This window comes from Haliaeetus leucocephalus, unplaced genomic scaffold (assembly GCF_000737465.1).
Source record: "Haliaeetus leucocephalus isolate CR32 unplaced genomic scaffold, Haliaeetus_leucocephalus-4.0 Scaffold819, whole genome shotgun sequence".
Classification (NCBI taxonomy): Eukaryota; Metazoa; Chordata; class Aves; order Accipitriformes; family Accipitridae; genus Haliaeetus; species Haliaeetus leucocephalus.
Window position 1 is genome coordinate 1,118,644 of NW_010973255.1, and position 13,671 is coordinate 1,132,314.

Genomic DNA, 13,671 nt, shown 5'->3' on the forward strand with positions numbered 1-13,671 from the left:
AAAACAAAGCTATCCATACCCCAAATCGAATTATATTAAAGCATTTATGTTCACCGTACTTTGAAATTAGGAAGAATCCATACATTCAAAGACATTTGCCTTGGATGCAAGATGATGGGGAGTTTGCTCGCTCTACCAAAAAAAGCCTTGTCACCACATATGAAGGATTGCAGTTGTTTTTAAATTTGAAAACAACAACAAAAAAAACCAACCAAAAAACCAACCACAAAAAAACCCCAAGCCAAAACCAAAACAAAATACAAAATGATAATACCTCCCACTCCCCTCCATATCCAAACAGCAGGGGTTTTGAGTATATTAAGTGCTCTCTGGTTATTTAATAAAGCTTTTCAGTAACGAAGTGTCTCAATAACAGCATTTGGGACCAACTTAGAGTTTAAGCTATGTGGCCAAAATGGTTAACATTCACTGTTAATACTACCAGCTCACACATACCTAGAATAATGAGCTACTAAATATACCAAACACTCAGGGACACAGATAATACCCAATACTCTGCTTAGCTATCATGACGATGGAGGTAGGACAGAATATGGATTAAAAGTAGGACAATTGTTTAAGAAAAAACACAGGCAAATTAATAGAACATTAGTTGATAAATAACTTTACTTCTCTCTACCCTAATAAACACTGTTCATGAAAAACCGGGAGGTAAAAAGTCCCTTTTAATATCACTGCTTTTTAAAGTAGGTAGTTATTGCCAAAACAGTTCAATGTCCACAGCAGCTACTATTTTTAAGGTAATTGCCAGCATTCATTTTTGAGATCTGTTCAGAGACATTAGTCTTTTTAAAAAAGGCTTCCTGAAAAACTGTCAAATTAATACTAGGTCCAAAGCAAATGGATATCTCTTCTCACACCAGTTTCCATAGCTTCTCTCAAGACATGCATGTCTCAAATGTCATGTAAAGAATTTGTGGCACATACACTCTCCTAGGTGCCAAAGATATAACTTTAAAATGCTGTGAAGATGTTTATTGCCCTATTTTTAGGGATTGGCAATAGTGCCATGTGCCAGAGGTGAAATATACAACATACTACCAGATTTCACAGATACATTTGGTGTCTTGTTAAGTTAAACTCTTCAGAGAGATCCCTCTGCTAACTGCAAATGAATACATATCCAGTGAACTGCAGGAAATATCCTATATGTTTATTATACATTATTTCAAGCCAGAGGTTACATAGTTTATAAAAAGTTTTCATCATTTAAGCTGAGCATATTCTAGTTGGTTTAAATTCATGCTGTTTTACTACCAACAAACAAGAAAATCTCCAAACCATGAGGGGCACACAGACACAAGGCTAAAGAGTACTTTGTCCACTACAGTGAAATAAGACCTTCAAAAATGCAAGTAGCTGCAGTGTCTTTGCAAAGTATATTCATTTGGGCTGTTTCCCCCCCCAGCAGAATGCATAGAGCTCAGAAAAAGTAAGAAATGTTAGTCCGAAATAATGTCCTAACCAAAAGATCAAGCTAGCCCAACTATCACTATCATTCCCACTTCTACACTTCTCTAGTAATAGACAGTAGCAGAATTAACACATCAGACTCATTACAGATGCTCAGGGTTTGGAGCAAATAACTCCTGGCAGCAGTATTCTAAACCAGAATCTACTGAAATCCTTTGAAAAGGGCACAGAAAAAAGCCTCTTCCTCACCAGATTGTTTTGTGCAAGTATGGAATTCCTAAAGCTAAAAAAAAAAATCAATCCATTTCCTCTATGCAAATACACATGTGCACAAGCACAAAACATGCATGTGCATAAATAGTGCTATTTTGAACCAGAACAAGCCTAAACAAAGTCCACTCATATACAGGCTGTCTGTTCTCATCATATTTTTAAAAACAGTTTGTGATCAACCTCGTTTAATATTTATTCTCTCAATATTTCATATCCGCTCATCCTAGATGCAATGAAATGGTACATAAAGTGCTTTCATTATAAAATACTGAAACAAACATTAGTTTCTTACTGGTAAGCTCGATGGTCTTTCTTGCTGGATTAGATTCAAGTCTTCATGGTTAGGCTTTCCTGGGGCCATAGGGGGTTGAGATCTGGTTCCATAGCCTTCCTGAGACATGTCCTGCAACAATAATTGTAACAGAATTATTAACCTTACTCAGTAATTACAGTTAAATCCGCATCACAGAAGGGTGAAAATACAACAGCTGAGTGCTGATGGTTTTTTTGATCAGAAGATTTTACTAGTTAAACCTTCCTGATGGTAGTATCAAGTCCACACAGGTACCGCTATGTCCTGCACTGTTTGTAAAAAAATCCAGGGAGCAGAGCTGCATAATGACAAGCAGCAGGGAATCATACCACTGGACCATGGGGAAACACAGAAAATGAAGCCTGCTAAATAAACGACCCCCTTTTACTGTAAAAGAGTAGCAAGCACAAAGTGTTCAAAACATTCATCCTACTCTGAGATGTATTCTCAAGCGTTTTGATGAAGTACTGAGCCAGGTGGAAGACTGGACTTGAAAGTAAGATTGTAATCCTGCTGTGTAATCAGACTCCTGTAACGACCCTGGATTTACCATCACTACTACTGGCACAACTTTCAAACACTGGCTATCAGGTTGTAGTACACAAGGCACGCGCTGCATCTGCTGGAGGCATGTCGCATCGTGTGTTGGATCAAGGGTAGCTCCAAAGCCTGTACCAGCAACCTGGGGATTTTCCTCCCTACACAAGCCCAAGCAGTCTTAGGTAATAGCCTAACACAACACCCACCACCCAGGGGCTGGGGGAGACACGAAACAGCCTCCCCCGCGCCATCCCCCGGCCCGCAACACAAGCTTACTTCACACGTACAGATACTTGCCCATTGCAAAGCCTCAGGTTCAGGCTTCATTTTAGCTACTCTAGCAGCTTGTACACTAACTTCAAGGAAAACAACAGAAAGCACAATACTGACTTCAGCATGTACAACTGGCAGGGGAAGTTGAAGAACCAGTTCCCGACTGCTAGAAAAGATATCTCACCTTAAAGGTTTTTCTTTGTTGTTTTTCAATGGTTTAATTCTCCTCTCCCCCTCCCGAGTTTACTACCAGTTCAATTTGCTTCAGCAGCCCTCACACCTTCACTCCTGACACGCACCTGAAAGCACACGCGCGCTCCTGGTGCGGAGGAGCGGGGGAAGCCGTCCTCTGCCCCATCCCCCTGTAGCCCGAACATCACCTTGCTGCTGCGGCTGCTGCTGCTGCTGCTCGGAAAGGGCTGCTCGGACAGACGCGCGTCCGCACCAGCGGTACCGCTCGGGCACGGACTCTGCGAGGCGGCTGGCTTGCAGAGCAGGAAAGCTTTCTGTCTCTCTTTTTAGCCCAGCTCCTGACAGAGGGAAACTTGCTAACAACCGTACTGTTCCCATTCAGAGCCTTCCACCACTTTGGACTCTCCCGAATTATTTTAAGGGACGCAGAAAATGCAACGGGGCTAATAAAACAAACCCCGGCAAACCTGATACGATGAAAACCCAGCAATAAACGATCCTATCCCTAAGCCGGTGCCAAGTAAAATCAAGAAACACTTAAAAGGCCAGCACTTCAATGTGGTTACCAGCAGAGGGTAACAATTAGGCTTAAGGGTGACAAAGGCTGATGGCTGAATGATTATTATCCCCTGTGACCCCCCGCGCTCCCCCCCTCCCAGATTTCCACTTGTCACACAGCTCTCCTGCTGCGCACACCAGCAGGTTCCTGTGGATTAACAGTGAGGTTTAAAATCAACAAATGGCACAAGGCCTCCATTCAGCAGCCTTCACCCCAGTACAAAGGAGTAGAAAGGTGCAGGACAGCTTCACAATAGGCAAACAAATGAGCAAACCTCTGCTTTCCTTTTTATTTAAAAACGCGCACGCACACACACACACTCACGCACATGCACGCTAGGGGTTGTCGCTGCGCAGGCATCTGTAATAAACCCGGCAACCCCAGATTTCAACTTCCAGTTCAGCGTTCAACTCTCCTCTTCCTAATTCTTAAAAAAATACACCAAATAAGAACCACTTGTTAAAACAGCAACAACAACAAACCACCCAGAAATACCAAGAGTGGTGAAAAAGGATAAATGGAATATTCAATTTAGGAGACATCATTTTAGAAACACAATTGTTCCTTTTTCCAAACAGACCCTACAGGATTTCTCTGGGAAGCAAAACATGTTTTATATTTTGAAAAATCAAGAGCCATTAATTCCTTACAAAGTACCAAGCATGGCTCTTCCCACATGTTTGCAAGATTTTAACCTCACTTCCTACTGAAATTTCCAGGGGGACCAGAGCAGGAGAGGGAAGAGACAGCACGCTTTCTCTTGAGAAATGCTGCATGTTGAATGGAATTTACTTTTACCTGGGTATTTGAACACTATCTATGAAATGTCTTTCCACACACTGAAGAGCACATTAAAAACCCCAGACATGACACACTTTGTCTTTTTAAATGCACCATTTTCATCATGCTTTCCTTTCTGACTGTGCTTTCCTTTCTGAAAAATCAAATCCATTTGCTCAATTCCAGATGAAGTTTGGAAACAAATACTGCAGACATCCGTGTTTGTTACGATGCAGATACCTGTGCACTCCAAATGGGACGAGATCACATACTCTTTCCTATATTCTCCATAAAGCCATTTAGATACCTGGATCACTGGAAACTTGGAAAGCAGCTCTTGAGAAGTAAAGAATCAGTTTACTCTCAGTAAGTTGCAGGCATGAGCATCTCCCAGATGAAATATGCATGGGGCTGTGTGTATAATTTTATGTGTTTATACCTATGTGTTGTCCAATAAAAACAGTCCATTTATATACTAAACATAATGACGATTAAATAATAGCATATTACACTAAGAGGTTGGCTTCATAACCAAAATAGTGCTTAGTATCATTTTCACTGAAAAATGGGAGAGAAAATCCCTGCTGCCTTTCTTCAGTTCTGCATTAGGAAATTTTGTTAACATACAGAATATTACAGAATAGATACAACAGATTAAGAGATAAATAAGAAATAAGGACAGAAGTATTAGGGTAAATTATCCGTCACTGAAGAAATACATGGAATTGGCAATTCTCACTTTCAGTTTTGAAAGGTCATTTTTCTTTCTAGCATCTAGGAATGGATTTATTGGGGACTGAACAGAGGAAACGTAAGGAGAAAGGAACACGTTACCATGTGTTGTGCTACATCTACGTACAGTCATGGCTGAGGAGTCCCCAGTTGATACTAGGGCTCAATCTTCTCCCGGGATCCCTGATTTTTTTTTTTATTTTGACTCCCAATATTTCATCCATCAATAGCATCAGCTTTCAAAGCAAAGCTTATGATTTTTTTTATGAATCACAGAAAATCCTTCCTCCCATAGAAGAACATGTGTGCAAGAAAGAAATCCAGGCTTTTATAAACAGAAGGCTACAAGTTTCCACTCAGAACCTCCCAACTTGGCATAAACCCAATCATATCCTAGCTGTTATAGCACAAACTGTCAACAAAGTTGTAAAATAACTAAAAGCAGGGTTTCCCCCATCAGATTTTAGAAAAGGCACAGGGACAAATAACCAGCAACTCATAAAATGATACTCAAAATAGCTGAAGTTTAGACTTTTTAGACTTTTCAAAAAACATTTATACTGTGAAACAGACAAAAAAAAAAAAGGGACTATGCCTCCATATACAGAGCCTAAAACTTATGTATTGGGTAAGCTGTTCAGAAATCAATCCATATACAATTATTCTATTTGGGTAATAATAACAACAACCAATTGCTTATCATCCACAGAGACAGGACTAGTTATTTACCTCCTACTGACATACACTTTTAGCTTGCTCTGCAAATTGTGGTATACGGACGGAGCTCAAGATTTGTGTAGTCTGAGGAGTAAGGGAGGAAAGGGTATTTTCTTCCCTTTTACTTGCTGTTACTGTACTCATCTCACAAACTTTTCAAGTCTCCAATTCTGGTGTGGGATTTCACTAACACAGGGGTTTAAAGTGACCAAGTGAGCCAATGTGTCAGCCTGCAAGAAAGTCAAAAGCCCCTTGTTCCTGCCTCCCACAACTGTTGCAGTTGGACACGCAACCCCTTAGTTTGTGTTAGTGGTCTTTATTAGACCACTTTCTGAAATGGTGCAACTTAAAACTTGCCGGAAAAGTAACCCCTCTCCCCCCAGCTTTATCATGGGTTACTGAGCAGAGCTGGCCTACGGGAAGGGTTGGGTGAGCGAAGAGAGGAAGGAAACTTCCCTCCTCCGGCAGCACCAGCCACAAGGCCAGCTCCACCAGCCCCCAGACTGCAGCCCAAGTCAACTGCACTGCAACCACTTCGGAGTAGGCCACAGACAGACAACCTTTTCCCTTTCGATGTGCAAGGCTAGTCAGTGTCATGCGTTCATCCCCTTGCTGGACCTAGTTCAAACCAAGAAAGTCTGTCCACATTTACGTGTTCCCTGCAAACCTGAATGAATGTAGTGCTGTAAATGCTTGAAACCATGTAGATGAAATGCACATTTTTTATAAGTTCTACCTAAGAAGATAAGATCTAGTTATTAAATAGTTTAAGTTATTTTTAATGGAAAATGAAAGCATAGTGAAAACATTAAAGTTTGGGGGAAACCACATTTAAAGAAGGGCTGGGTGAGAAATATCATTCAGGCTTCATCCACTTCTACTGCAGCAAATTTCAGAGGGATGACATGACCACCCACGAAGATAAGTACCATGATGGTTAAACACAAGGAAAATAATTTATGGAAAATTGTATACTAGACTTCAATTTGAAAAACTCATTAAAAACTATTTTAGCTTATGTTCTTGATTCAGTTGGTTGATCCTTAGAAGACTTCAAGTGTGAGAGCAGTGAATTCTACAGCAATGTGACAACAGCAAAATTGAAAGCAAATGTGTTTTGGGTTTTGTTTTTTTTTTTTCCTGAGACAACTTGAGAATGGAAGTCAGGACCCAGTGCAGCAGCCAAGAGGAGCATACAGCCTTACAATACAAGATTATTTTACTCATCTCTGAAGGGATACTGTGGAACAGAAAGAAGGCAAGTGATATGTTACGGGCTATGGAAGGACATTCCTTGTTATCACTTAGCCAAGCATCTGTTCATTCTGTGTAGGCAAATACATACCAACACATTTCCTCTCCTTCCACCTTCTGCAGTAAAAAGCTACCATAAAAAAAAAAAAAAAAATTACTTACCAGAATGGTGACATGTCCCTATACAGCCAACTTCTAGCCCAACCTAATAACTAACATGTCACCTCCCAAGCTGTACACTCTCTGGCAGCACAAAACTGACAACAAAGGACAGCCAACCTGTTAGAGGAATATTGTAGGTAAGGCTGCACTCAGAAAAAATGTTATGCCCAGGGGCACAGGCAACACTGAGTCTCATGCAAGCAGCAAACAGAATGCAGCCCTGTGGGCAACAATCTACTAAGGACAAAAAAGCAGAGAGGTTTGCTTGAATCCTGGGCAGATGGTCTGCAGAGATCCTGCAGGATATAGATGGACTCCTGCAGAAGATCCTGGGTCAAGAAGAAATGCATATATATGTCCTGAATTTTATGAATCAGAAATAGAAAAAAAACCAAACCAAACAAAAAACCCTAAAGCCTCAAAGAAAAGGAAATCACTATCTTGCAGCTGGAGAGCATTGTGCAAGGAAGAGCAAGGAAGTCTCTTATTGCACAGAGGGAACAGGTGATTGCAGGAAAAAAATTGTTTGGTAGGTCCCAGCAACTATTACACCAACAAAAAAGAAGAGAGTGCTAACCACCAGAGGTGGATTACCAATGCAGTCTGGTAATCCTCTTCAACATGCTAGTCTGTGTTTATGTGATCAAGTAAATAAACCCTGGTCATAACCAGAATACGTAAATCATTTCAAGCTGACCCTCTACCACCACCATGGAAACCTGAATGGAGACAAGGAAAGCAGATGTCCTGAAGTACAGCAAGCAACAGGCTGGCATCTACCTCAACATGCTGATGCTATTGTTGATTGTTGCTTCAGTGGGGCTGACAAGCAGCAACTGCTCTTCCTTCAGGTGGTTATCATTTCCTCACAGTCAAGCCAGGACAGGATTGTGCCCTCAGAAACAAAGGTGATACTTCACCTTACCAGGTTAATTTCAGTCTTGGTCTTCATTACAGGTACTAGAGGGAATCAAGAGCTTCGGAGAAGTGCCAAAGCAAAATAGTCCTTTCCTTTTCCAAAAGGAGATAGTTCATCCAGAAATCATACCTAACTCCTCAGAGAAAAATCCTACCATGTACCTGGAGAAATATGGAAAACTTGCCAGTTTGGATACCTCAGGTGTAGACCAGTCATTGTCAGTAAGACACCTCATCTTCTTCTTCAATGATATTAATACCTTCCCTTCCAAGATACCTGCAGTTTCATTCTAAAATTTACTATTTCCTACATCTCTTTTTTAAGCTAATTAAAAAAAACCAAAACAACATCTACAATGGGAACACCATTTTCTCCCTTCAGGATCCCAATTATCACAGAATGACAACCAAGTTAAGTCTTAAGACACTGGAGGGGAAAAGAAAAAACATACTTTGTGGAGCAGGCAGCAGTTGATGCAAAAGATAGTTAATTCAGGTAAGCAAATATATTATTAAGGCTCAGTCCATCAAAACTGTCAGGAACTTATTAGAAACTCAGACTACCTAACTATGGAAGGTTTTCCCCTACAGAATACACCGAAAGCATTTTAAAAGCAGATAAGGTCAAAAAAGCTCCCCACATCTTACAGGAAGAACACTGTTTGGACAGCATAGCTTCTAGTCACATATCGGGTAATCTGAGCCAACAAACAAGAGAGAAGGGTCTCTTTTCCTAAATGCTCTAGTCCATTTTCACACGTGTCTCATCTATATGGCCTCCAGGAGCCATGTTAAGCAAGTGATGCAGGAAGAGCTCCAAGATGAAATCATTCTCAGAAACCCTTATCTTGCTATTCTCTTTCTGCCACTACTGCATTCCATGGATCACAGAGCATATCAATAGTGGATTTAATCAGAAACAAGACATTTCTTCTAGTTTTCTTCTCTCATACTTGTAACATGCCACATGAAAAAAATAGGTGAGTTTGATGTTTGATGTTCATATTAAAATGTGACTGTTGCACATTGCACAGCCTGATAAACAGCTGTCAGTTCTTCATTTACAGGCAAAAAAAAAAAGGTAGTTTTTTGTTCTACAGATGCAAAGTTCCAGTGTGAATGAAGAGATCAGAGAGAACCTGAAGAGGTAATCTGAGAAATATAACTTGGCAATAGGGGGTAAAACAAGCATTTTATTTCCATTAATTTTCCCATGTTTAAAGAGTTTGTTGGACTTTTCCTAAAAAACCCTACAAGACTGGGCAGTCCCACCACACTTTCATTTTCTACACCCACTCCTTCCTCCCTGCCCATCCTTTCACTGACAAAGCTATAGTAAAAAAAAAAAAAGAGCCCTGGCAGTTTTTACATGTCCTATTCTTTATAGTCACTTGGGACAGACTACCACATTAATGTAATGACTTACAGATTTTGTGTCATCCAGCATCCTCCCCTGCCACACTAGTCCTTCCTAAAACTTGGGGAGGAACGCATCTCTTCAGCAAACGCGAGACACAAAGCTGGACTGAGACACAGCTCCGCACCCCTAAGGAAGAGCTAAACCCAACAAAACACAGGAGAGGGCAGGATTTAAAACGTGCCATTTCTTTCAACTCGGCTGCCACCGAAGCAGGGAGCTGGGGGCCTCTGTGCCCCAGAGGGCAGCAGCCTGCCCCAGACTGCCTGCTGCCGCCGAGGAAGCTCTCCCAAGCATACGGCTGGCTGGCAGAAACGAGGTCAGAGCACTGCCCGCAGCTTACAGCGGAGCTGAAAGCCTGAAGCCAGCTTACAGAATAAAGAGAAAAGCTGCACCGAGAGCAGCTGCTACCTCTAGGCTAATCGAGCTAGGTACCCAAGGATGAGACTTCCTCACTTGAGACCAGGAAACATTTCTTCAGTGTTTTCTTAGGGGCACGTTTGTAATTGTGCTTCGAGCTGTAAGCCAAGACTTCATCTAAAGGCTCATGAAAACCTGTAAATATGTGAAGAAGGGTTGCAAGCAACACCCAAAATTCCACTGAGGTCACATAAAAAAACCAAAACCCAACAAAACAGAATGGTGAGGTTTGTTTTGCGGGTTTGTTTGCTCCCTTGTCTGTGGCTGCCTCGCCCCCCCCCCCAATATAAAGCTGTATTATGTTATAGACAACATTTAAATCACAGCCTACTGACACCTGTTGACTTATTCCCTAATACTCTACCATGGAGGTCTCTTAAATGATTGAAATGAGGTTTACCTACTATTTTATCAACAGCAGAATCACAGGAGAAGGAATCATAGAATGGTTTGGGTTGGAAGGGACCTTAAAGATCACCTAGTTCCAACCCCCCTGCCATGGGCAGGGACACCTTCCACTAGACCAGGTTGCTCAAAGCCCCATCCAACCTGGCCTTGAACACTGCCGGGGATGGGGCATCCACAGCCTCTCTGGGCAACCCGTTCCAGTGCCTCACCACCCTCACAGTGGAGAACTCCTTCCTCATATCTAATCTAAATCTACCCTCTTTCAGTTTAAAGCCATCACTCCTTGTCCTATCACTACACGCCCTTGTAAAAAGTCCTTCTCCAGCTTTCTTGTATGCCCCGTTTAGGTACTAGAAGGCTGCTGTAAGGTCTCCCTTGAAGTCTTCTCTTCTCCAGGCTGAACAACCCCAACTCTCTCAGCCTGTCTTCATAGGAGAGGTGCTCCAGCCCTCTGATCATCTTCACGGCCCTCCTCTGGACTCGCTCCAGCAGGTCCATGTCCTTCTTATGTTGGGGGCCCCAGAGCTGAACACAGCAGTCCAGGTGGGGTCTCACGAAAGCAGCTATGCTTCTTTTGATGCAGCGCAGGATACAGCTGGCTTTCTGGGCTGCAAGCTCACATTGCGGGGTCATGTAGAGCTTGTCATCAACCAACACCCCCAAGTCCTTCTTCTTAGTGCTGCTCTCAATCTCGATCCACTCATCGCCCAGCCTGTATTTGTGCTTGGTATTGCCCTGAACCATGTACAGGACCTTGCACTTGGCCTTGTTGAACTTCATGAGGTTCATATGGGCCCACCTCTCAAGCCTGTCAAGGTCCCTCTGGATGGAATCCCTTCCCTCCAGCGTGTTGACCACACCATGCAGCTTGTTGTGGTGCACTCAATCCCACCGTCCATGTCGCTGACAAAGATCTTAAACCACACTGGTCCCAATACCAACCCATGAGTAACACCACTCATCACTGTTCTCCACTTGGACATCAAGCTGTTGACTGCAACTCTTCAAGTGTGACCATCCAGCCACTTCATTAGCCATTGAGCAGTCCATCCGTCAAATCCATATCTCTCCAGTTTAGAGATAAGGATGTTGTGCACAAGTCCAGGTAGATGACATCAGTTGCTCACTGAAGCTCAGATGCAAAGAAGTCTGTAATAATTTTGGTAAAGAAGGCTTTCTCAGCTGGTCTCTACTGTTTTGGTTAACTTAATTTTTCAGTATGTGAGAGGGTTAGCGTGTTACATTTGGGGCTACTGGAAGTAGAGAATTAGCTGTATTACCACCCTCTCCTTCTCTGCAGTCTGTGAAGACACAGAGTATCTTGTGCAACAGCCTTTAAATCCAGCCACCACGTGGAAAAATAACTGAGTCCAAGGAGTGGAAAGAGAACAATAATTTCCAGAAGGAAGCATCCACCAGCAGAAGCAAATCAATGGTCTGCACAATACAACACTTTAAACCAACAGCAGCAAACAATTTCTTTAATCTTTGAGGTAGAAAAGTCATCACCACAACCACAATTTTTTCAAAAGAAAGTATTCCCAAGTGGGCTGGTGTTGGGAGTGGTGGGAGGAGAGTGTAACAGGGTAGAGAACAAGTGAAAGAAGTGATGAAAACTTAAAAGTCTGAGACCAGACCACTGACTACTCTTTAATACAGCAATGAAAAAAACAGTAACTTTGATTAAAAGTTGGTAAAGGATTGCTAGGTAATAAAGCAACAATAAAGCTCTCCTTTTTTGTGAGGGTGAAAGAGCACAATCTTTATGAATTCTGGATGCAGACACCCAAAACCCAAACACATATAGGTAGTTATTTAATTTTCTACCTAAAAACATGCATGTGGAAGATACCCAGGGCGAGTACTTGGCAATCAGGGAGAAGCACGAGGAAGACGTGAAGAGAGAGGCTGTGCTCTTGCAGAGCTTGATTTATTGAGGGACAGCTCATTAAGACCAGCAGTTGTTTTCCTCTCTCCCGCAATAAAAACACCAAGCAGTTTTGTCAACATGAAAAGGTAAACTTGGTTTTTAAGTGGTATCTTATTTACTTTGACTTTGCTATTTCATTCTTTGTTGTCCATACCTGACTGCAACAAGTAAAACACTCTAAGATTCCAGCTGCATGCTCCAAAATCTATTCTAAATCCCACTACAGTAGGAGAGAAATGCAGTAAAAGCAAAATACTGGAAAGGATAATATAAAATATATGCTGACCTATATTCAAGATAATACATTATCTCAACAACAAAATCCCAATTCAAAATACAGAAAATAAAACTAAATATATGTACACTGAACATCTTCAATTATTAAAAATATGGGCAGCCAAAAAAATACAGTGGTGAATTTTATGCCAGGAAGTATTAACAAACTTATTTTCCTTACCTCTGAGGAAAAAAACGTGTGTTAATTTAAAGGCCATAAGAGAATACTGCTGTATTGCAACTGGCCATGAGGTGTAATTTACAAGACCACTGAAATTTGGAATATATACTGCTCATACAGAACTAAAAAAACCCCCAGAAAACAAAAAAACCCCCTACAACTCAGATTTATTAGTACTTTTCGACTTTACAACTTTATCACTTAATTCATAGTACTATACTATTTGTATTTTAAAATTTTTCTTAAAACAGGATTTGTGCATTTATATTCTAAAACATTTGTTTAGACAAGTTTGTCTATGAACAGCCATCAGATTAATGGATCATAAAGTAAATGACTATTACATGATCAGGTATCTTTTGATAAACTCGCTATTCTGTTTAATTTACTGCTAAATTTCAAAGGTAGGGATAAAATTATTTCTGGGATATTAATTTTGCTCTCAGAATAACAGTAAAAGAAAATCATCGAGTAATAAGGAGAGTGGTAAGGGGAGCAACAATAGTTATGATCCCTAATCTCCTGAAACAAAATAGTTTTATCAGCCTGCATTCCCATAGTTTTACTATCAAGTTAATTAATTGACTCCTACACTAATATCTAAATGCCAAGCAATTAATGGCACTGAACTATAAATGGCTTTGTCTTTGCTCTTGTAAAAGTTATTTTATAAAGCAAATGCAATTCTATCACTTCGCTGACTTAATGCAGGCTTTGCAAGGTTAATATTCCCAAGCAATCGCAAAATAAAGAACTGCTTTAATTAACCTTCTGTGATTTAAATACTGAGAGAAATAAGAATTTAGAGACTTTAAATACCACCACCATCATAACAACAATAATAATACTTTGTGGATCAAAGCCAAACCACTGATTTGAGAACTTTGAGAAA

General features: G+C 41.1%; 1 protein-coding gene across 5 annotated transcripts in view; it reads right to left on the reverse strand.

The window, feature by feature from the left end:
• The window catches only part of ARID1B (AT rich interactive domain 1B (SWI1-like)), a 302,974-nt gene that overhangs the window by 230,466 nt on the left and 58,837 nt on the right, over positions 1-13,671 (reverse strand). For all 5 annotated transcript variants that reach the window (XM_010581857.1, XM_010581860.1, XM_010581859.1 and 2 more), the window contains exon 3: positions 2,000-2,110. In XM_010581857.1, coding sequence (XP_010580159.1) covers positions 2,000-2,110 — 111 coding nt within the window. The remainder of the gene's footprint in view (positions 1-1,999; positions 2,111-13,671) is intronic.